A 23,346-nucleotide genomic window follows, 5' to 3' on the forward strand; every position below is an offset into this window, starting at 1 on the left:
GCATTTTAAAACTGCTACTTTCCGTTTTTGAAACTGCATTATTAGGTGTAGCGTTTTTGCTCGGATTATCAATGGCCTGTTCTCTTTCTGTTTCACTTACGACTGCTTCATTTCAAGCAGGAGACTCAGCAATAAAGGTGTCACTGTGCATCTCAGCAGTATAGTCCACACTTTCGTTTTCTATTTGAAATTCTTGTTCACTTTGTTCCTGTTTCATTGAGTCAGTCAGATCTATCTTAGCTTGCAACAGAAATTAAACAAATTTATTAAATTTTTTTTCAGGTTCTACAAACGAACGCTGAGTGGACGGCCATAGAGAGAGGGTTGGAAGAGCGCTGGAACTTTCCAGGACGCTGGGGAGTTATTGACGAAAAACACATCAACATTCAGCAACCCCAGGATAGTGGAAGCGATTTTTATAACTATAAGGGCTTTTCCAGCACCGTTAGTAGTGATTACACTTGTTAATAGTAATTACAGTTTTATTTTGATAGATGTTGGGAGTCAGGAAAGAATGAATGGCAGAACAGTTTTTAATCTATCTACATTAAAAGCGTCTATAGAGAATAATTTTTTCAATTTTCCAAATCGTAGTGTGATTCGGGGCCTCGAGGAATCCTAAAAAATATATTATGAAGCAATTTTTTCAGAAAATGCATTTAAAAGGCGAAGAAAAGATTTTCAACTACCGTCTCTCTCGGGATAGGTGGTAGGCTGGTCGATAATGCATTTGAAATACTGGCAATGAGATTTCGGATCTATCGCCGCCCTTTTTACTTATGTCCTAGAGAAGTAGACAAAACAGTGAAACCAACGTGTACACTTTATAACTGGCTAATAAAAACTTTTCAATTGTCCTACGCACCTGCTGGTACTTTTGATACTGATCATCTGGATGGACACATAAGGCCTGAGTCATGGAGAATGGATATATCCACGAACATGTCAAATTTCACACATCAACAAAGCAGCAACAATTATTATCAAATGTCGGTAGTAATAGAAGTAGTAAGTAGAAGATAGAAATATACGATATATTTTTTAGGTGCTGGTGCTATACCTTGGTAAAACGATATGATACATTAACTAGACTTCACGCAATTATTTTTCAAAATATTCAACTTTTGTTAAATAATATACTTTTTTAACTGCTATTAGATAGATGATATGAACTGAATTAATTAATACAATTTATCAGAGTAGTGTCTTTATTTCTGGTCTTCATTAGATCGCGTAAAAATCGATCTGTGGTTTCAAGCCATGAAATACTTAGCAGATAAAGCTTCCTACTTATAGGTAGTTTACATGGCATTAATTTTTTTATTATCACGTTAAGAACAGGATTATTCAAGTATATTTATATTCGTTTAGGAGCCAAATTTCCAATATCTTGGATCGTGTTAACGAGATTGACCGGGGTTTAGGAAAATTTATTACGTTTATAAGAAATAATAGAAACTATCTTTATTCTAGACAGACAATAAAAAGAGATAACTTTAATATATTGATAATAATACAAAAAATAATAATCGGCTTTTATTAAAAAAAAGAACAAATATTACAAATGAATAGAGCCTAAGGCTAACAGACCTAAGGCTAGTCAAAGTTAACCCTACTAAATAAATTTCGGTAATCATACATATTAATAATAAGAAAAATATTGTTAATATGACGTATTATAAAGAAAAAATTGTTCACGCAAAAAAAATTATACCGTTGTTTATACCCAACACGGGGGAGAAATAAAACTCACAAGACTGCACACAAACAAATACCATTATGTTCCCTCCGGAGCACACCATACTAGTTAGAAAATAGCTCAACTGTTCTCTATGCAAATACAACCTAAATCATGATTGAAACTTAAGTTAAATTATAAGGTAGTAAATAATTGTTTGGCAAGGAGTTGCATGTTTTAATCGCATTATAAGTAAAAGACTTTTCTCAACATAAGTTGTATGTTCTTGTATTATGTCGAGGAATAAAATATTTCAATTTATTTCTTGGATATTTATATATGAGATTTGAATTAGTAAGTATACACAAAAACACCCTAATGTTGAGTTCTACGGTTAGACATATTTAACCAGTTCAACTCATTAATTTAATGTGATACGTGATCTGATTTTCTTAAATTAAAAATTAGACAAATATATGTATTCTGCACCTTTTAAATACGATAATGTTCCACTTGACGAAGACAAGGGCCATAAATAAAATCAGCATAGTTAAAGTAGGAAAGTACAAGAGTTTCACATTAAATTGCCTTTAACTTGGTACTTAAAAAGTTTCTGTTGGAATATAGTTGTCTAAGCGATATACAGAGTGTCCCGTATCGTTATTTTAAAATTTTCCGGGCACAAAGTACGCTTCATTTTATGTAAAAAAAAGAACGCAAAACTTGTAGGTCCTTTTCTATTTGTTTCAAAGTTACACGCCCATGAATGTTACTAGAAGATAATACTAAAAGTTTATTTATAAAGTAAACAAAAAATGATTTTATTAAAAAAAAAGGTTAATTGAAAATATTTTCAAATTGTTCACCTCCTTGCTGAATGCAGGCTTGTGCCCGTAAGCCAAAGGATGACGTAATTATCCGAACTTGACCCCTGTTTTGTCTTATTTGTTAAGCAGCTTGCTGAATACGGTTCAATAACTCTTCCCTTGTAATTGAAACTTGCGCATAGACCAAATCTTTCATGTACCCCCATAAATAAAAATCAAGGAGATTGTGATCGAGAGATCTAGATGATTTATAGTGTCAAACGCCTTGAAGTAATCTAAAAATATATGAATATTTTCAAGTCTTTGATCCAATGCCTCAATTATATCATCAGTTACCACAGCCAAGGCGGAGAATGCGCAATACCCCTTACAAAACCCATTTTGTAATATAATATACGTTATGTCGATTACCTAGAAAGAATTATCTAATCAACCGACTACAATACTTGTTGATTAAGGAAATGTCACAAGAAAAAAGGAGCAAAGGTAGTCTTAACTTTTTTAAATTGCATATATATTTTCCCTATAAGACACTAATCTCATGTTTAAAACACTCTCATAAATTAATGGAGCCATCGATCATCCCAAGCAACAGCTCAACTACTTACCCCCTCGATACGGACAATAGCCCGAAATATTTACGGATACTTTGTCCCTCTAATTATGACAGAGCGACAAAGATTGATCGGGTGAACTCGACAGCAGTTGCCTCCAACAGGACCCGGCCCTGCAATTATATGATTATCCCGCCGGATCCCGTACAATACCCGATGATTTCCTGAGTTTTCATTACCCTTATTGTCGGATTCTTTTGTCGAAGGCGCACCGCCGAAGCCAAATAATAGGTTATTTCGAAAAAGTTTTTCCGACAGTTTCTGGGAAAACTTTGATTGACTTAGCTGCACGCTTATACAACAAACCCAATCAATGCTCTTTTTATATTCGAAATGTTTTGTGTATTAAGAAAAATCGTTACCTTAATTCGCCTATAATTCCACAAACACCATCATCCCCGGTTATACAAGATCTCATGCCAATATTCAAACAGGCTTCAAATGAAAAGGGATTTTCCAAATGCAGATTTATAAAAAAAAAGTTCAAAAGCACCTTTGATCAAAAGTTGCCGGCATGTAAATAAACTTCAGATAAGAGAATAATATGCCCTGAATCAATCGCAAGAAAGTAATGAGACGGTTTATACCGTATCGAACGGTGTATTCGGAGTATTAGGGAGCTTTAGCATTACGAAGTGTAGTTAGAATCAACAGGATTTTTAAAATATGTAAAAAGTATAATTTTTGTTGGACGTAAAAAACGTGTCTTATGGAATTCGTAGAGTTTTTTCTAATTTGGTGCACATGGAGATCATTTGGTAGACTAGGTTGCTATATTTCTTATGAGTAAGAACTGTATTGAGAGGCATTGGTCAAACAATTTTAAATTTTTTTCACTATTGGTTTAATGATAGCTGCTCGAAAAAGTTGAACTGTAGATTTTCCGTAACATTGTCTCAACTTATTTAATCACAATGTTCTCATTCTCCATATTTATTCGGGTCTTATAACGTGATCAAATATTTTACTTATTTCTAAGTCTTTGGCCATGCGACTAAGAACTATGATATTATTAATTCTGTCTCCCAAACTGACTTAGTAGTCGTCGGCGTACCCATAAATAAAATGATTCTAAACGTTTAAAAATTATTTATGTCAGTGACCATACTTTTATGTCATACAAAAGAACTGGAATTACATAGCAGCGTACCGTCTTCATTCGCAACTTCAGCATTAGTTTGTGACTGGTAAACATTTTTTTAATTTTCACAAAGGCGGCTTGAGCTTTTCCTAGTTTCGTTTCAATTTCCACATTTGAATCTTACTAATCATTGATGACGCCGAGATACACTAGCCTATCAACTTTCTACACCCTTGTACCATTTAATAGTAATCATATATTTTGTTTTGCCAGTATCAAGGCTTACGCCTAACTGTGAACAAGTGTTACTTATCATGTTCATTAGGTTTTGTAGACGGTCTCCATTATCAGTGAGAACAAGTAGTGTAACATCTGATATATTTTACATTAACCTTCTTTAATAACAATTCCTTCGGAGTCATCAGTAATAGCCTGATTAAATATTTCCTCTGAATAGAGGTTGAAAATCAAGGGTGACAGAGTGCATCCTCGCTTGACGCTAATATTATCTGATAGTTGATATTTCACTCGCACTGCAGCTGTCTGATGCCAGGTTATACAGTACATAAATTGATAATTATACAAATATTATTGCCATGTATCCCTGTTATTTTTAGAATTTACAGTACCTTGCATGGCGTTCCCTATCAAAATCTTTTCCAAACTAACTTTTTCCAGTTCTTTGCTCGAGCATATACCTGCCAAGAATCACTCTCAAAAATATCTTAAAAACGTGGCTCATTAGATCAACTATTCGATGAGCAAATTTAGTTGCTTTATTCTTCTACGGGATCATGGCAAATTCCGTACGAGAAAACACTTATCGAAACTAATGAATTGGAACTGATTGAACACTACTGACTCTTATCATTAGTATTTTCGTCAATAGTCCTCCAAGTACCCTATAGTGCCATTAGTATCCAATAGTGTCACAAGTAAATTAATGAAAATAATGTTAAGTTAATATCAAATTCTAGTCTTCTTATTCGAATGTATGTTGTATTACAAGCATATAGGTATAAAGTGTTACAATAATCTTATATAAAGTGATTTGTTAGTAACTTGCATTTCTAAACGGGCTGAGTATAGTCGTACCTTCTTCTTCATCATACTATTTTTTCTTTGACACAAAATTATTCAATTTTTGTTGGGTCTTTCAGAAAAGTATACGCATCTCCACCTTTTTTATCCAATAGATATTTTAAACAGGTCGATTGTTTTGTCGTTTTTGTTCAATGATTTCTTGCCACTTTATCAGCTAACTAACAGCTAAAATGTAATATGATTGTCATTTCCAAGAATGAAATATGCATTAGTATGCTTGTTAATTCTAAAGAAAGGGGCTAATGTAATTTAAATATTACCTCAATATACTGTAGAAATTAATTCTCACGCCTTTCATGTATGTATTCATCTTTTCATACGTCTGCCAAGATTTATGAAATACAACAGATTGTATTATATGTATGTTTAAAGAAAATGTTTTACGTTGTAAAATTATTTCTAAGAAAATATAAAATACTTTAGAATACAAAATTCATTAGACAGTTTATATGACAGTCCACCAGTTACTACCAGTAATAACCTCAATAGTGCACACAGTAGACAGCACACTATTGTAAAGCAGTTATTTCCAATAGTACGATTCACATTTAACTGATGTCGTACTTATACATCACTTATTGCTTCTGATGAGACACTATTGAACTATTACTAAGTGTCCATTAGTGTGCTACCGGTGTTCATAAGTTTTTTATCAGTCTCCATTAAAGCTTTTTCTTACAATATATTCATTTTAGCCAAACCGCCTGTATTAGTTTAATCTTGTAGATGGAGTTAAAAAGATTTATGAGGGCTCTTATTCCTTCACCGTCTAACAGTTTCGAAATTTAGGTGGTTTTGACTTATCTCTTATTTTGTCTTTATCTTGATCTTTTAGATAGTGAGTCGGAGAATCCTCTTCTTTATCGTCTTCATTCGTACATTTACGTCTTTGATTCATAGAATGTCATCGGGCATTTAGCTGTGCATGCTTTCTTCTTCCTATTATAATATATCTCTAAATTTGCTCCATATTTCTTCCACACCACCTTTATTTTCTTCAAAGGGATTTTATTTTCCCTTTTAAAATAAGTATTTGGATAATTTTGGTAGTATCATCTTTGAATTTGTTTCTATTCAGTTTAGCTGTTCTGTTAGGCTTCCTAATTTTTTCTAATGTAGTCTCTTGCTATATCTGCACTTGGATATATTTTTATAGACACAAAATCTTATTGCTTCCCGATGCAGATCCACATGTATATAGGTGACGTTTGCTAACTTGCAGTATGTGTTATTATTCCAATATGTTATTTTTCCAAGGAGAGAATTTTAAATCTATTATCTCTGTCCATATATCTAAGCGGAGGCAAAATCTCTTATAAGTACCTAAAAGAATGCTAAAATACCCAAATGAAAATCTTACTTTGAATTTCCAAAGTCGAATTTTGATGAAATTTACTTATGCAGACTGGTTTAAGGCCAAAGGTCAAAATTTGCAGCATCAAAGTTTGAATGCCATTGAAAATATTTTTTTTCTCTTTTTAATGATAAATATGCTTACGGTTGACTGAAATCGAAAGGTCTCTAATACATAAAAGATACTAGATATTTTCAGTAAACGAAGCTGCCAATAGAAAATCAAAAGCATAGCGAAGAGCTTTAGAGAAACAAACATAAACTTACATAAAGAGCTTTCGGTTGATTTCGACTGCCTGTTCCGATAATTCCGTTTCCCTTTGGCTCGGTAACTTTCGCCACAAGTACAAAATAAACAAAACGGAGACTCTGTTCGTTCTGTTATTTTGTTCCCGATATAATTAATTAGAATATCGTCTGGAACTTGGGGGGCTATTATAAAGTTACTAAGATAGAGAGAGCGCAAATAAACAGTCAAGTTTATGGCCACTAACTCGCTTATTTTTCTTCACTATTTACCATTAAGTTCGATTGTGTACACTAAACTGCTATTATCGTTAAAGTTGCTTTGTGTAAACCGTGAGTGGATCTTACGAGTCTTTTTTAAGTACCATTAAATATTCATTTTATAAGAATATGATTTCCAACGTAGTTTATTAAAAAAATATTAATTAATTGTCTTGTTGAAATATGTATGTATATATATAATATCCTAAGAAGAAGAACAAGATTATAAAACACAAAAACAAAAATTACTATGCTCCAAAAGATAACAAAGAGAAGAAAAGGGCCAGAAGTAAAAGAATATAAGAAAAGAGCGAAGATAAAGAACAAGGTCAATTTTTCCCTTTCTTCTTTGTATTGTGGCTTGATTCTGAAACTACTAAGTAATAATAATAAAAATCATTTCATTACCATATGCTGTGATATCCTCAACTGAATGATAAAAATTGCAAATTTTCACATTTTATCTACATCACCGTTTAATTCCTAAATCTAATTCTAATTCTGTTTAAAATTACTATCTGGATCTTCTTCAAATTATTTTCACTTCGAATAATTTTTTTTGTCTTTATAAAACTAAAAGTTTATTTAAAAGCGTAAAAAAAAGAACCCTAGATTAATTCATGCTTAAACTACGCTTATCAAAAGCAACCGAAGAAAAAATTCAGGTGTACAGTGATTTTCTACATAGGCTACCTTAAATGATGGGTAACATAATACAATCATGGGGGGTTCGCAAAATCCAGTCAGTATTGTCAGAGAAATAATAAGATGGTTAAACAAGCGCCCAGCGAGGGGTTACGCAACAATAAGCTTCATTCTGCATTTCTTAAGGCCCGTATTTTGTGACCTAATCCCAAAAATAACATCTCAATTAGAAGGTTATCCTATTAGCCTTGTACGAATTTTTACACAATATACCTAATATTACTCAATATTTATTTGCCTACTAAATTATGAATGAATGTATGGTACATTTTGATTATGATTGTGTATCAAAAATGAATTATATATAAATAATAATTCACTTCATTCAAAACACTGATAAAATTAGTCTCTTTTGTCATCCCTTATTAGACAATAATTGACTTAGTTTCCTTCGTAATTAAATCGACGAAGAATCGGACACCCCAGAGCGGTGCTGAGAAGTCGCCCTAAGGGATGTAAAGCAAATGCAACGTCTTTTGGAACAATGGGGGCAATCAATATAATAGGACACACTGGATTCAATTATCGGTGCGGTCACCTTCGAAAGCACTGTGCTAATGGATGTGGCAAGTCCCTCTTGGCGGATGATGGAGGCTCTCCTTTACCCACTTTACGACTTTATTGTGGAGTGTATCGCCAGTTGGGTGTTTAGTGGTCCGTCTTGAACGTGACAAGACTATAATTTTAAATGTAGGCATTATTCGTCACATTATTTGAATATTCTTTTTTCATGGTGCTTCTGGAACATATTTTAGGATCTGCTTAAAATTAAGCTAGTACTTTCTACACAAAATTGAGGACCTATTTTGCAGGCTGCAGGTGGAAAATTTATTTCCACCTTTAACCATTCTTAGGCTTCTTAGCAAATAGCCAATGATGTTAGGAGTAATGAGTTACTGACATTACTTATTTACTTGGGCCTATTTAGATATAATCGTTTAATATTTGGCATTCTGTGTGGATCAGCAAAATTTCAGACAATAATGCATTCTTTAGTCGGTTATTTGCCAGAAGTAGTTCAAGATTACATTTTAATAATTAGGGTTGATAAACAATCTCTTTTAAAAAATGTTTAAAAATTTCAGATTTAGGTAAAGATAAATTTGAAAACTGCAGTTTCATTTAGGAAAAGGATAAAATATTTAGGTTTTGTTATACACAAAGAGGGTACTTTCCGCACTTTTGCATTCTCTCTATAATTTATTTAAGTAAAATGTTAAATGATCCGCAAGCATAGAAGTTCACTTTAATTTAGCTTTAGAGTTGAGATTGACAATAGAGATGAGTTATTATCAGTTTCCCTTATCAGGTGATTTAAGCTGCTACTGATCAAAAACCAGTAGTATCTGTTTATTTCTTTACCCGCCTACCAACGAAATATTTATTTTAATTCTCTTAGGAACTTAGAGCCTAATTAAGATGAAAAAATTAAGTTTTTTTGATGAACACCATAAAATAAAAATCTGATAACAATCTGCCCTTTAAAAAAAAAACCTTTTTTTAAGGCCCGAAGAGAAAATAATTAATAAACTAATATTTAGGGATAAGGCTCTACTAATGTATGAACAAAACAATTCCGATTTAAAGTGAATTAAGTATTCAAAGACAGTGAGACAGTGATTATGCAAACATTCAAGCAAAATCCAGAAAAAAAGATCATATCTTAAGTAACATTATTGATAGTAAGTATGTTAATCCACTTATTGCTAATATATCTAAATTTAACTTTTAAGAAGTCACATCTGCTTGTGTTTTCAATATTTTTATTTTCAAATCGGGTCAGATTGAAAATAAAAATAAATTGAATATCAGAAATATAAGTCTAAAAATCTTATCTCTAATTTTTTTTAGTAATTACTAATTAAAAATGATAGATCGAGATTGGTCTATATTCTTATTATCTAAATATTAACGAATACCATTTTACTTTTTTTACATTTTCTTTGCTCAATGGACCTAATTTTCACTTTTTTTGTATTAAAGAATCTAAATATTCCTAGCAGAAGACGATTTAGAGAAATTTTGCTTAAGATTATATTAAATCTGAGATATATTCATTTGAGCAAAGGAGATCTTTTTTTTTTAAAGTTTGCACGGAAAGCATAATTCGTAGTACTAATATGATAAGAACCAATATTTTATAAATTATTTATAGCTTAAGTCGATGTGATCTTATTTTTATACTTCCTTAAATTTAAACCTACTTATCCAAACTTTTGTAAATTTTTTGGTATTATGTTGAGGGTTACACCTGAAAAATATATTTTTTTAAACGAGGCTTATATTTTATACTTCAGTCGAAAATCAGGTTTTTTTATTAAGTTTGTAGTATATTATAGGCTTATTTATTCTAATAAAAAATAGAAATACCCGGTCACGGTCTTAAGGTTATCTTGTTGTTGTATTGAAAGTGCGTGCAATGAAAAGTATCATTGTATCAGTGACTTATAGACGGAGAGCTCATGACCAAAAAACCCATTGTACTTTCTACCGGCTGAAATTTTTTGTGAGATTAGTTTACTAATTTATAAATCAAAATCCGCCGGGCTGGCTGCTCAACAACGCTGGGTATTATTTTTTTTTTATTTTCTAAAGTTGTTAATAAAAGAAGACTACTCAACATACTTCCAACCAGTTGAAATTTTGATAGTATGTTATTTAGAGTATTTAGAAAATGAAATCAAAATTACCAGCCCATTTTCACGATTGTAAAGTACTGCCAGCTTATGTTGAAAGTGCGTGGATTCAAGTACAAGTCACCATACTTTCTACCGGCAGTCTTTTTTACAGGACATTAGCAATGTTATAAATATGTTAAATATCTAGAGCCAGCCCTTTTTGACGATTGCATCATATAAAAACGTCAAAAATGTCATTCCTGTAAGTGCGAGCGAGACAGACTTACGTGGATGCGAGCGCGCGAGAGAGAGCGTATATCATTCATATGCTGTCTCTCTCGCACGCGCTAGTTTTACGTTTTCTCTAGCATTTTTGAATGATGATTCATCAGTGACCATCTGACTGCAATAGGGACGGTCTTTCAAGTATAAGGGTATCTCGACCTATAAGGACTCATGTACGGTTAGTTCTTTCCACAGTATTGGCCAGTGAAGACGTAAATTTCGGAATATTTCGTAGATTATTTTGCTGTTATTTAAAAATGGAATGTTCATTTCCATGCGTTTTTTGTGGCGACAATCGTAAGTGGTGCCTTTTATTGTACAGACGTTACAAAAGTGCCGGGATCTGTTAGCTAGCTGTTCGCAAACAGTTTAATTTAAAATATAACGACGTCGCTTTACCCGCGTCAGAATGTGATGGCAGCTATCATGTGAAATGCCACAAAATCTTTCTCGCGGTTATGAAAAAATATTATGAAAGAAGAGCGTCTACATCATCGGAAGTAGTTTCAGTACAAACAGGTAATGAAAATATGCAAAATTGAAATGAGACTATAACACTAAACTGCTGGTCAAATAAAATGCATAATGCATTTTTTTAGGCAATTTTTGACTTTTTATTTTTCATACACGGTAAGCGAAATTAAAATGCGTTTCATTTGACCAGCAGTTTATTTCAGATTTTTATTTATTTTTTTGTATTTAAATATATTTTCACAGATGAACCAAGTACTTCATCTACACACGAAACAGAAGAAACACCTCAAGAATGTGCATCTGATACATTGGATCCTTCAAGTGAACAAATATCAGAGACAGAGTTAAGTGTGAGCATGGATATTTGTATATTTTGTAAAAAAAAAATTAAAACTCACAAAGGATGCCAGGGGAAAAAAAGTTCTCGTGGAAGCCTTAGCAGAATATTCAGACTTGTTAAAGAAACTGAAATTTTCAAGACACTCGAATCTCTTGAGCCTCCGAATTTTTGCCATCATAAACTCTGCCGTGTTAACTATTTTGATAAATTAAAATCCAATGTAGTCCGACCTCAAACAAAGTTCCACATAAATCGAGAATTACATAAAAAAGCTGATGATGAATTTGAGCAGTTCGTCCAAAACAATATTATTGTTCGTGGCAATTGTTACTTTTTAATATCTTTGAGTAAAATTTACAATATCATGAAAAAATTGTCTGAAGTCGAAGGTCACAATTATGATAGTTCATGCAATCTTCACCACATTAATAAAATGCTCGAATTGCTCGCCTTTCCAAGTATTAAAAAAACCCCAGGAATATCAAAATACATTCAGTGGACTGGGGAATATGAATACGATTCAAACAAGAAATCAGCTTTTTAAAGTTTTGGAAAAATTCGTTTGCGAAATGTATAATTTGAAGTATATCTCTGATGTGAACGTCGGTCGCTTCTCGAAATTCTGGGAAACTTATAAGGCATCGGATATCAACGAGCCATTCCAGAAACGGCTGAAAAATTTCGATGTATCCATACCACCATGTACAACGGAGCTCCATCAACATCTGCTTCGTACACAATGTATTGCAAATATATGGCGAAATGCATATTTAAAATATTTAACATGCTATCTCCCAGAGTCCAATGGTAGGGTGAAAAATGGCGAATTTCTCAGCTTCAAATGGTTTGATGGCGACCAATTCCCTCCATCAGTTCTTGGAGCCATAGTTGAACCCCCTGCAACGAATGCCGACAATGAGTCAGGTATATTATTTCACGATTTCATTCATTGCCAGAAATATTGCCATTTTTCAGGTATTTTACGTTTTGTTTTTTTTTCAGATACTGAAGCTGAGGAAACGAAATCTGATTATTGTAATTCAGATTACCAATCGACATCCTCGGAAGAAAACTGAATTATTCAATTAAATGTAGAAAATGGACTACTGTAAATAATGTAAAAACTATATATTTAACATCTTGCTTTTTCAATAAACAGAAATACAGTACTTTCAATCTTTTCATAAAGAAATCCTATTCCATTTTTTTCATTTCAGCAAGATTATGCGGGGAGACAGCATATGAACGATATACGCTCTCTCTCGCGCGCTCGCATCCACATAAGTCTGTCTCGCTCGCACTTACAGGAATGACATTTTTGACGTTTTTATATGATGCAATCGTCAAAACGGGCTTGCTCTAGATATTTAACATATTTATAACATTGCTAATGTCCTGTAAAAAAGACTGCCGGTAGAAAGTATGTTGACTTATACTTGAATCCATGCACTTTCAACATAAGCTGGCGTTAATTTACAATCGTGAAAATGGGCTGGTAATTTTGATTTCATTTTCTAAATACTCTAAATAACATACTACCAAAATTTCAACTAGTAGGAAGTATGTTGAGTAGTCTTCTTTTATTAACAACTTTAGAAAATAAAAAAATTAATACCCAGCGTTGTTGAGCAGCCAGCCCGGCGGATTTTGATTTATAAATTAGTAAACAAATCTCACAAAAAATTTCAACCGGTAGGAAGTACAATGGGTTTTTTGGTCATGAGCTCTTAGTCTATTATTTCAGATTTCATCTTTGTTGAGCTTGCTAGGAAATAGATTGTTTGCAACAATATCGCTTTTAGTTTCCTCATTTACGTGTAGTCCAGTTAAGTATTGCTTACTAAATTAAGTACAAAGATTTTACAAATTTGATAGGCTCATTTGAGTCTAAAGAAAACTAAATGTAATTTATTTTCCTGAGAAATCTTAAAATGAATTTGAGGTTTTAGATTAAGTTAAATTACTTAAGCTGCAATAAATATAGTTAAGAATTTATGCAAATGCCCCGATAAAATTAAAAATGCTTTTTTTTTTTGTCTTTATCAAAGTGTTGAGCAACGTTTTTTATTTTTCTGAAAATTAATTTAGCCATAGACGGTCACGTCAAACTTCTCCGGATTTTTTGCTTTAATAAATGGTTAAACTGATCATTCTAGCTTAGTGTTATGATTTTCTTTACATAAAAGCAAGTTTCCTTTATTAATTATGGAATAAACTAGATTGAATTTACCTGCTTAGATAAATCTTAAGGTTTCTTTAAGTTCCTGGACGATGTTTCAAAAAAATGAGTTTCAAGTCTTGGTAGAACAACCAAAAATTCTGGATTAGTATTGTAATTTTCTACATATAAGACATATTTTATTTTCCACTTAAAAGTCAGTTTGGTTTTAGATTTTAAAATACCCAAGCTCTTGAAAGACTATAAAACCTTGTATAAGAATGCAAAAAAATATCTGCAAATGCTTTAAAGAAATTAAAAATTTATGAGAGTTATTAAACAACATTTTTTAATATTTGAAGGCAACTGTAGTTATAAGATAGTAACAGGTAGATAAAAAAACTGCCTTTAGATTATGTAAAAGTAAAAAATAAATTCGAAATATCTGCAAAAAATTAAATAATCAAAAAAAATAAGAACTTTTTCTTGTTTTTAGGCAGTTTAAATGCATTTTAGGTATTTTCAGGATGTAATTGCTGAAAGAAAGGATTAAAATTACCTTAAAAACTTAAAACTAGTAACAGCTCAAAGTATCTGTCTAAAATAAAAAAAAATATTTCAGAAAGTTCTTTTTTTTGGTATAGGTAAAATTTATTTACTTTTTTTTCTTTTAGATGTCCAAACAGTTAGTTATCAAAAAAAGAGAACTAATATTTGAAATTTTTTTGTCAGTAATTGTTATTTAAAAATCATTGATTTATATTCTAAATCTCTTAACATAAATAAGCCATTTAACTTTTTTCTTGTCCACAATTTGTTGTAAAGTTTGTATACTAAGCATAAATAGTATTACTATTAAGAATTCTATAAAGTGAATATGATCTCTAGTTTTATACTTCTTTAAACGTTATAGCTATTTATGTATCAAGGGCATTGTAAGGACGATAATGCCCGGAAGGTGGAAATAGCAGGTTTTCGCCTGATGGACATTAGAGTCTAACAATGCCCGTGGTGCATACAATGCTTTATGTTTTACCTAAAAATTGATTTTTATGAACAAAAATAATTTTAATATTAATTAAAAAATAGGGTCTACCTGTACGTACATACCTACCTACAGAAATTTATCAAGTGACTTGCAGTGATTATTTAAGTTTGACTTTGATGTTTCTGTCAGTTAGTCAGTTGGCATTTTTTGTTTAAATATTTGATTAAAATGGAAGAAATTCCACAAAATATAAGAGAAAAGGCCATAAAAGCGACCGAAAATCTTTTGCCAGTTGAATCAAGGCAACAGTATGAAAGGGAATATGGCATATTTGGTATTTGGAAAGATGCCAACGCAATTGTTCAAATAACCGAAACCGTTCTAATGGCATATTTTCAGAAACTGGTAAGTTATTGATTTTATTTTAATAGGTACATATGTTTAACAAATTTTAATATTTTTAGTCGGAAAAATACAGTCCGAACTCTCTCTGGACCAAGTGTTCTACCCTAAGGTCTACGGTAATGGTCTATAAAAATATAGACATCTCGCAATTCCATCGTCTCATATCTTTTTTAAAAGTTAAGTCGAAAGGATATGTCCCGAAAAAGTCTAAAGTTTTGGAAGAAGAACAAATAATAAAATTTATTAAGAAAGCGCCTGATATCTACTTGGTACACAAAGTCATATTGGTAATGGGTGTTTTTGGAGGTTTAAGACGAGATGAGTTGGTCAAAATGACCATTGATGATATTGAAGATAGAGGAACGGTCTTGGCTATAAAGGTACCAGAAACTAAAACTTCAACTTCAAAAAGTTTTACTATCATTGAAGAAGATTTAGGCGCTTTAAATTTAATAAAAAATTATGCAGCATTAAGACCAGCTGGAATAAAGGAGCGAAGATTCTTTCTTACCTATAGAAAGAGTCGCTGTACAGTACAACCTGTTGGAAAAAATATCGTAGGAAGCGTCCCAACATTGATTGCAAAATTTTTAAAACTGGGTAATGCAGAAGCTTATACCGGCCACTGTTTGCGTCGCACATCTCAACTTTACTTGTTGAGGCAGGTGCTTCGTTTGAAATGCTAAAACAACATGGGAAACGGAAAAGCTCTTCAGTAGCTGAAGGATATATAGAAGAAAGTATTTTATTCAAAAATAAAGTAGCCAAAATGATTGCCAATTCAGTTAATTCCGAGGTTAATTCCGTATCGACTATTGAAAATTCTTTAATGGACAATTTACAAACTATACAAAATAGCGTTAGTGCTGCCATCTCTACCATCACAAAAGACACCGACCATTCTATAGTGGAATCAGCTACATTTTCCGGGACATTTCAAAATTGTAATTTTTATTTTGGAAATAAAGTTTAATTTTTAGTATTTAAAAAACATATTTTTTTGTATAAAATGGATGTTTATTCTTTATTATGAGAGAAATAAAATTGGATAAGAAATAAAATTTCCGGGCATTATCATAATGCCCGCTTATAATGCCCTAGGTGTGATAGCAGGTATTATTGCTACAATAACATATTCCGTTTCTAAGGTATTATAAATCAATAATAGATAGGTAAAACATAAACTTACTTATTAAAACTGTTATAATTTATTTGGTAATATTTTTAGGCTTTAAACTTTAAAATTATATAATTTTTTTTAAAACAAAAATTTTTGTTGAACGAAGGTGCATATTCTAGTTGAAGGTTAACTTTCTCTTTTAGGGTCAAGTGAATTGGAAAACAACGAAATTACATTTATTTTGGTGGAAAAATTTAGGATAACTTAAAGTGCCTAAAAGAAATTATCACATTATTAAACTAATAAAATTGCATGAAATATATTCAAAAATTTGCGTGAATACAGTGATGAAATAAAAAATGCTGTTTTTCTTTTCTTCAAAGAGTTGAGCAAACTTTTTTAATCTTTTAAAAATAAAGTAGTTTATTAAGGTAGTTTAGTTAAATTAAAGTAGTTTATTTAGGAGCTCTAATTTGGTTTTTATGGAAGACAATGCTCTTTTCAAAAATATTTTCAAAACTACCCCTAACTAATTTATCCACAACAAATCACCCCAATCTTTTTTTTTTCAAACGGTAGTCCCATTTTTTGAAAATGTTTTTAATAGCATTTTTAATTTTGAATGTAATGGAAACAAAGTTTTTTGTCAACAATGATACGATTCAATTATTAATATCAATAGAGCTCTCACATCAATATTATTTTCGTATTGAATTTTAAAACATCGCGGCCCTATGGAATATTTTTGTAATTAATTAATTAAATAATTTGTTAATATAAATGATGATATAATGATTAATTGCGTTTTTTTTTTAAATAAAAAAGAAAAATGGGAGTGCCATTTGAAAAAAAAAAGTTAGGGGTGGTGTCTTGGGGATGAATTAAATAGGGGTAGGCTATGAATATTTTTGAAAAGAGCATTGTCTTCCATAAGTGACGCTTATTGAGACACCAAAAATATTTTATTCCATTTCTATTTTTTTTCTATTTATTTATACTGAAAGAAACTAGATTAAATTCATGTGCCTGAATAAATCTTAAAATGTCTTTACTGGAACTACTGGAAGATGCTTTAGAAAAATCAGTTTAACTTCCTGGAAAAATAGCCAGAAAATGTTTACGAATGCCACAAATAAATAAGAAATGCGTTTTTTGCCTTTCAGAGAACTAATGCAAAAACACAATTTCGAATTGTTTTCAGGTTTTTGGAATTTTGTTAAAAAAAAATTGTTTCTGTAAGGCAGCTAATTTTCCTCTGCCCAGAAGAATTAGCTGGCCGAAAAATATATAACATGAAAAGAATAAGAATCGCAATACTTAAAAGAAAAAATGTTTTATGATTTTCACAGTTTAGATGCATTTTAAGTGCTTCTAGAATGTAGTTGCCAAAAAAAAACAGTCAAATTACCCTAAAATGTCTAAAACGAATAACATACATTAACAATTAAATATTTCAAATACGGTTTAAACAAAATTGATTGAGCTTTAGATAGTAACGTCGAACTTCTCTGGTTTATTACTCATATTATAAAGACTTGAATAAATGGTACATTCGAAAATTCTAGGTCAACTTTTAATTGTATGCATCGCACATGCAGATAGAATACACTGGTGGTAGTAAAGCAGCAGCGGCGTCCGGTTGATAATATAGGGTCGTGTAAAAGGACAGGCGCTCGCAAGAAAACACGACCCGGGTGACAATTGACAAACTTGAGCTGGTATTTTGCGTGTAGTTGCGTCCCGCTGAGCTATGCGTTACGTACTGCGAACAGCATACCTTCCCTTACATCTTGTTAGATATTTGTCTCTCTCTCATCCGTGCGGATTTTTTTCCATGTAAAAGACCATGTAGGAATTCTTTAGATAATGGAAAAGGTGTGTGAAGCAAACAATGCCCGTTTGTATCTTTTTGTGCGCGCCGGGTTCAGTCCGGTCGTATATGGAAGAAATCGTATGGATTCTCGCGGACATTCCTCCGTATCATATATACTGTAATTTGTGGTTGTGTTTGTTTAATATTCTCTCTTCTCTCTTTGGCTTTTTACTTTGATAATGCTGCTGAACATAAATAATACATGCGCGTCCCATCTCTGAGAAATAGTCAGAATAGCTTATTCCTATTTCATATCGAGACAGATATGGGTTTTGAATTGTCTTGTTTTTGTATGATTTGTGCGTTTTCAGTGGTGCCGCTAACGGTATGAAATTGATATACCAATATAGACGTATAATTATTTTACCGCATACTTGATTGTGTGCAGAATACTGAAGTACATCATGTTTTTGCTTCCCATTTATTAAATGTTATTAGAAGGTTATTTAATTTGACATATATAGAATTAACAAGTATTTGAAATTTTTTGATTTTCTTATTTAGACCGATAGTTCTAATACGATATTTCCACCATTGATAAAGTCCAACTAAAGGAAATAAAGGAGATGACGTATAAGAAATACAAATAAAGTTGTGTTGTACTGGTTGATTTTATTTTTTTATTAGTTTTTAGAAAATTTTCTATTTTCATAGATTAGCACAAGCGCCTCAAAGACTTAAAATATTAGCTAAACTACCTTAGAGAGTGGTGAAAAATAAATTAATAAAAATAATATTCATACAATTTTTTTTAAAATAATTTATTCAAACATATCGATACAAAATTTATAGCCAATTTTAACAAAAAATCATTTTATCAGTACATTATAAATATTGGCCCTAAGAATAACAAAACAAGAGTATATGTAAATATATCTACATTCTATTGTATATTATTAATTTAAATTTTTAGAATGTTTTAATCATTGGATAAAACCGCTTTAGTTATTTCAATTTTTATATAATGAAGTAAATTATTAATTTTTTTATTTGCATTTGTAATTGGATTATTTAAGCTTATATTCGTTCTTGCACAAAAGTATATATAGGTATAATAGATAGCAGAAAAATTATAATAATAATAATTTTTATATATGGCCAACAAAAAAACCCATTTATCAAGCAATAAGGAGATTGCAGCCATTTATCTAAGAGACAGAAATGTATCACATAAAGAAGAATTTTAGCTAAAGATCATCGTAATCAGATTAATAGGACATTTTTAAGCAGCTTAAGCAGAATTGTCTGAGAATAAAAAATTGCGTGTATTCGTGAATTACCATGGTGTGTTCATATTTATCATTGATAAAAGATAAGGAGAATCAACAAAATTATAAGTTATCTTATATTTACAAAACATTTAGAGACATGGAGATTTTTCTAAAGATGGAGATTTTTTGAAATTTTAGCGATTAAATACTAAAATGTGATAGAGGAACACCAATACTAAACACACTTCCGACTAGACACCGCACTCTTTAAAATAAAAAAAACTTAGAAATCTCGTTTAGACACTTTTTAATGCATCAACGTGAACCTGATACATAGGATACCAAATTAAGTAACAATACTCAAGCTTTTAACGAAGTAAAGAATAATACACTACCTTTAGTGATACGACACTATCAAATAGCTTACAGTTACATATTATGAGTTCCAATGCTCTACGATGACACGATGAACAAAAATCTTACACAAAACTTAGTTGACACTCGAAGGAAACAACTAAGTCTGCTATACTTTCAGTATGACTTAATAATTCAAGACAAATATGATGATTATAATTTAATATTATGAACTTTCGAGTCATGACTTTACCTTTAGAGGTATTTAGTTCTGGTTTATTGTTGTCACAACAACGGTGCACAACATTAAATTCATTTTGTGAAAAGGCACAATAATCTATTGTACTAAGTCCGACAAAGAGCAAAGTCGTAAGATTCAACTGCACTAAAGAGATCTTTAATAAAAACCAAGAACAATAGTGGTCCTAGATTCGACCCGGGGGAGAGGACACTAGATGAGCCATGTAAAAATCTGCCGTAAAAACACTGTACGATACAAATTGAAGCCTTGGTGTAGGACAAGATAAGTGGTTTGCTGAAACCAAAAGAGCATATTTTTTAGCACAATTCAGTGACTTATTTGATCGAAAGTCTTTGAAAAGTCGGTGTACACCACGCCAACTAAACCCCACCTAACCTGACCCAACCAACCAAACAAACTGAACCCATCTGACCAAAATCATTAATCGTTTAGTTGAGATATTAAGTAAGTATGAATTAGCTAGAAATTTTTGTATATTAAGACTTATTTTTACACTCTAATTAAATCAATTTCTTAAAAAACTGGTCCGTGCTTAAAATTTGTCCTCCGAATAGGTTTACAAATTGTTTACAATTTTTATATTTGACATCATATTCTATCTTTGATTTATGATATTGCACAGACGATTTAATAATTAGCAATATTAAACTATGATCAGAAATTGCCTTATCTTTATCATAGAGATTATAATTTGAATTATCGCTATAGTCGCTAAGAACATGCTATATAGAAAATTTTGAGAAATCAGTAGCTCTTATTGAACTATTAAATCTAAAATTGTTTAGTGCTATTAAATGTCTATACTCATAGGTTATATGAGAAACATTTAACAAATTAATACTCGTATCTCTAACAATTATATATGTTATTATCTTACCTTATTTTGCTTATTAGCAATTGATGCATTTTCACCCCCTCTGTTAGCTCCATAGGAATGAACAGCATTATAACCATTCAGCTTGAGAAGGAATATTTCATTTTCTTCCAAACATGTTTTAGTAGCCAAAAGTATATGACAATCCCTCTTTTTAAGGAAACACTGCACAAGTTCAATTTATTTCTTATACTCTGTAAGTTTATGTAAGCAACATAAAGGAATAAAAATCTATTTCTTATTTCTTCCAGGTTAAGGACATTTTTCAACCTTTTTCCGAAGTCTTGAATTTGTCTTGGCACCTGCAGTTTTTCTAATTTTTTTTTGCATTTTTAGCCATAATTTTACTTAAGCTTTAGCTTAAAAGAAAGAATATGAATAAACAGTAAAAATAACATTAAAAGAAGCAGAAGAAATATTGGCAATATTTCTTGGTCCTTTTTTTATGCATTGACGAAGTGGAGGTGAAAACTTCAAATACTACAGTGCTTTGTCTGCTAGTTAGCGAATATCTCTTGATCAACCAGTAAGCAACTTGATACTTTTAATCAGCAAAAAAGATTAAATAATGCAAAATTTTCTCCTGATTTTTTTAGGTAGGGAATAATTCTTCTTTAATCTCTTCCTTCCCCGTGGATCCGCTATTAAGGTATTTTATATTTCTTCCAGATTATTCAGAGGTTTTGTTCCTATTTGTAGAGTCTTAACTCAAATTTAACAGGCTAAAAATATAAAAAAATTACATGAAACCAGTAAAAAATATTTCAAGATATAAAAAGTATAAAAGTTACCTACTTTCCTTACATCATCTAGACAGTTGAAGTAGTTTCTAATAATGACAAGAAAAATGTACTTCTTTCAGGTTTGGCGCTTCTTTGTATCCTATTTATGTAATAATTACCCATTACATCTTTCAAGCAGTAAGGTCTTAGTAATGGAAAATGCAACATTAGGCATATTAGCAATTTGATCCTTAGGATCTCACGTAAATTCCATCGTATTCCTAATCTTCAATGGAAATGCGAATTCATAAATAAATTTTGTCAATATTTGTCTGGAAGTATCTGAAAAACAGGTGATTCATACAGCATTTATCAGCCAAATGGAAAACATTCCCTAATGGACGTATTTTCGAAAAAATGCTTAAACGCATCGATAGCTATCTTTACTTGTCTATTAAAAAAAAATTAATTATATAGGATCTTATGTAGCAGAGGCCAATATGAAGTTTTTTATTCTAAATGCGACATCCTTTATATTACTTAATTTTTGGAATTTTCATAATATTCTCAACCTATATTCAGTACAATGTCCTACATCAATTTTCAAATTTTTCATAGATGTTAAGTGCAAAAATTTCCCAATTGTCCTTTTATATCCCAAGGGCCGATCAGTAAAATAAAAAAGTAGGCGAGAATTTATTTAAAAATAAGATGCATCCCTATAAATCGATATTAACTCAGCAACTCATGGAAGATAGTTTTTGATAGGAGAACGGATTTTTGTGAACAAATGATGACGATGATGATTATATACCAATGAGATACAATTAGAGAATTTTTGTTTTCTGAGTGCAACTTTAGACTGCATGGTCATGCTAATCGACAAAATTGTTGCTGTTGATCTAAAGAAAATCCTTGCTAGATGAGAGGACAACATACCCAACTTCCTGAAAAGATTAATATTTGGGTAGGTATATTATAGATTTTTTATTTGCGACAGTTTTATTGGTAATAATGATTTAACACTGTTCCAAAATAATATCATGCCAACTTTGACAAACTTTATATCGTTTTAGCAAGATATAGCACCATCTTATTAACAAATCAATATTCAGCAGTAATTTAACCGAATATTTAAAAATCAGGGAGATGAGGACTGATGGAAAGGCCAGCACGATCCCCTAATCTAACACCCGTAGATTTCTTCTTATAGGGATATGCCAAAAATATTATCTACAAAACTAAACTCCTCGACTTAGCTAAGATAAAAAGATGAATAATGGTTGCAATTAGTTTGGTGATGATTAATTGATAAACAGTATCAGTTATTAGTTTTTGAGTGTGTTGTAACAAATTCATGTTATCAAATAATTTTCTAAGTTTTTAATGCTAATTAGTGCAATAAATCGGAAAAAACTTAATATCTCCGAAACAGTTGAAAATTGGTAATGGATATTGGTCATGAAATATGTCTAGAATATTCTGAAGAATTAAAAAATTGGTAATATACAGGCTGTCGCATATAAAATAAGAAAATTGATATTGTCCAGTGTTACATGATACGTCCTAATTTTTTCATTGAAAAAATGGGTAAGTAAAAATTACCGACGCGACGTGTTATTTATTATAGAATTCCAGTTGTCTGATACACACTGTAGAATTTTGATATGAATTTTACGGGCTGAAAACTACAAAAACATTAAATGAGTAGAAAATTGTCAGCAGCTTGAGACAGTCATAAAAAATATTTTCTGAAAGCTATAAAAATTATTTTCTTTATATCAACCAGAACT

General features: G+C 31.2%; 1 protein-coding gene and 1 long non-coding RNA gene across 2 annotated transcripts; one reads left to right on the forward strand and one right to left on the reverse strand.

Moving 5' to 3' along the window:
• Nucleotides 1–5,166: 5,166 nt before the first annotated feature.
• Nucleotides 5,167–5,760, reverse strand: LOC126737732 (uncharacterized). Its single transcript, XR_007661092.1, has 2 exons — nt 5,565–5,760; nt 5,167–5,469 (listed from the first exon to the last, which is right to left on the reverse strand). It is a non-coding gene; the product is annotated as an uncharacterized LOC126737732 (long non-coding RNA).
• Nucleotides 5,761–14,898: 9,138 nt separating this feature from the next.
• Nucleotides 14,899–16,122, forward strand: LOC126737720 (uncharacterized). The gene is made up of 2 exons (XM_050442723.1): nt 14,899–15,137; nt 15,197–16,122. The coding sequence occupies exons 1-2, from the start codon at nt 14,961–14,963 to the stop codon at nt 15,821–15,823; spliced, it is 804 nt and encodes a 267-aa protein (XP_050298680.1). The 5' UTR covers nt 14,899–14,960; the 3' UTR covers nt 15,824–16,122.
• Nucleotides 16,123–23,346: the final 7,224 nt, after the last annotated feature.

Source organism: Anthonomus grandis, chromosome 6 (assembly GCF_022605725.1).
Source record: "Anthonomus grandis grandis chromosome 6, icAntGran1.3, whole genome shotgun sequence".
Taxonomy (NCBI): domain Eukaryota; kingdom Metazoa; phylum Arthropoda; class Insecta; order Coleoptera; family Curculionidae; genus Anthonomus; species Anthonomus grandis.

Excerpts from the sequence above, each read along its gene's own strand:
- LOC126737720 (XM_050442723.1), top strand. The coding sequence starts at position 14,961 with ATGGAAGAAATTCCACAAAATATAAGAGAAAAGGCCATAAAAGCGACC. Across the intron at positions 15,138-15,196 it reads TGGCATATTTTCAGAAACTG|TCGGAAAAATACAGTCCGAA; the intron begins GTAAGTTATTGA and ends TAATATTTTTAG.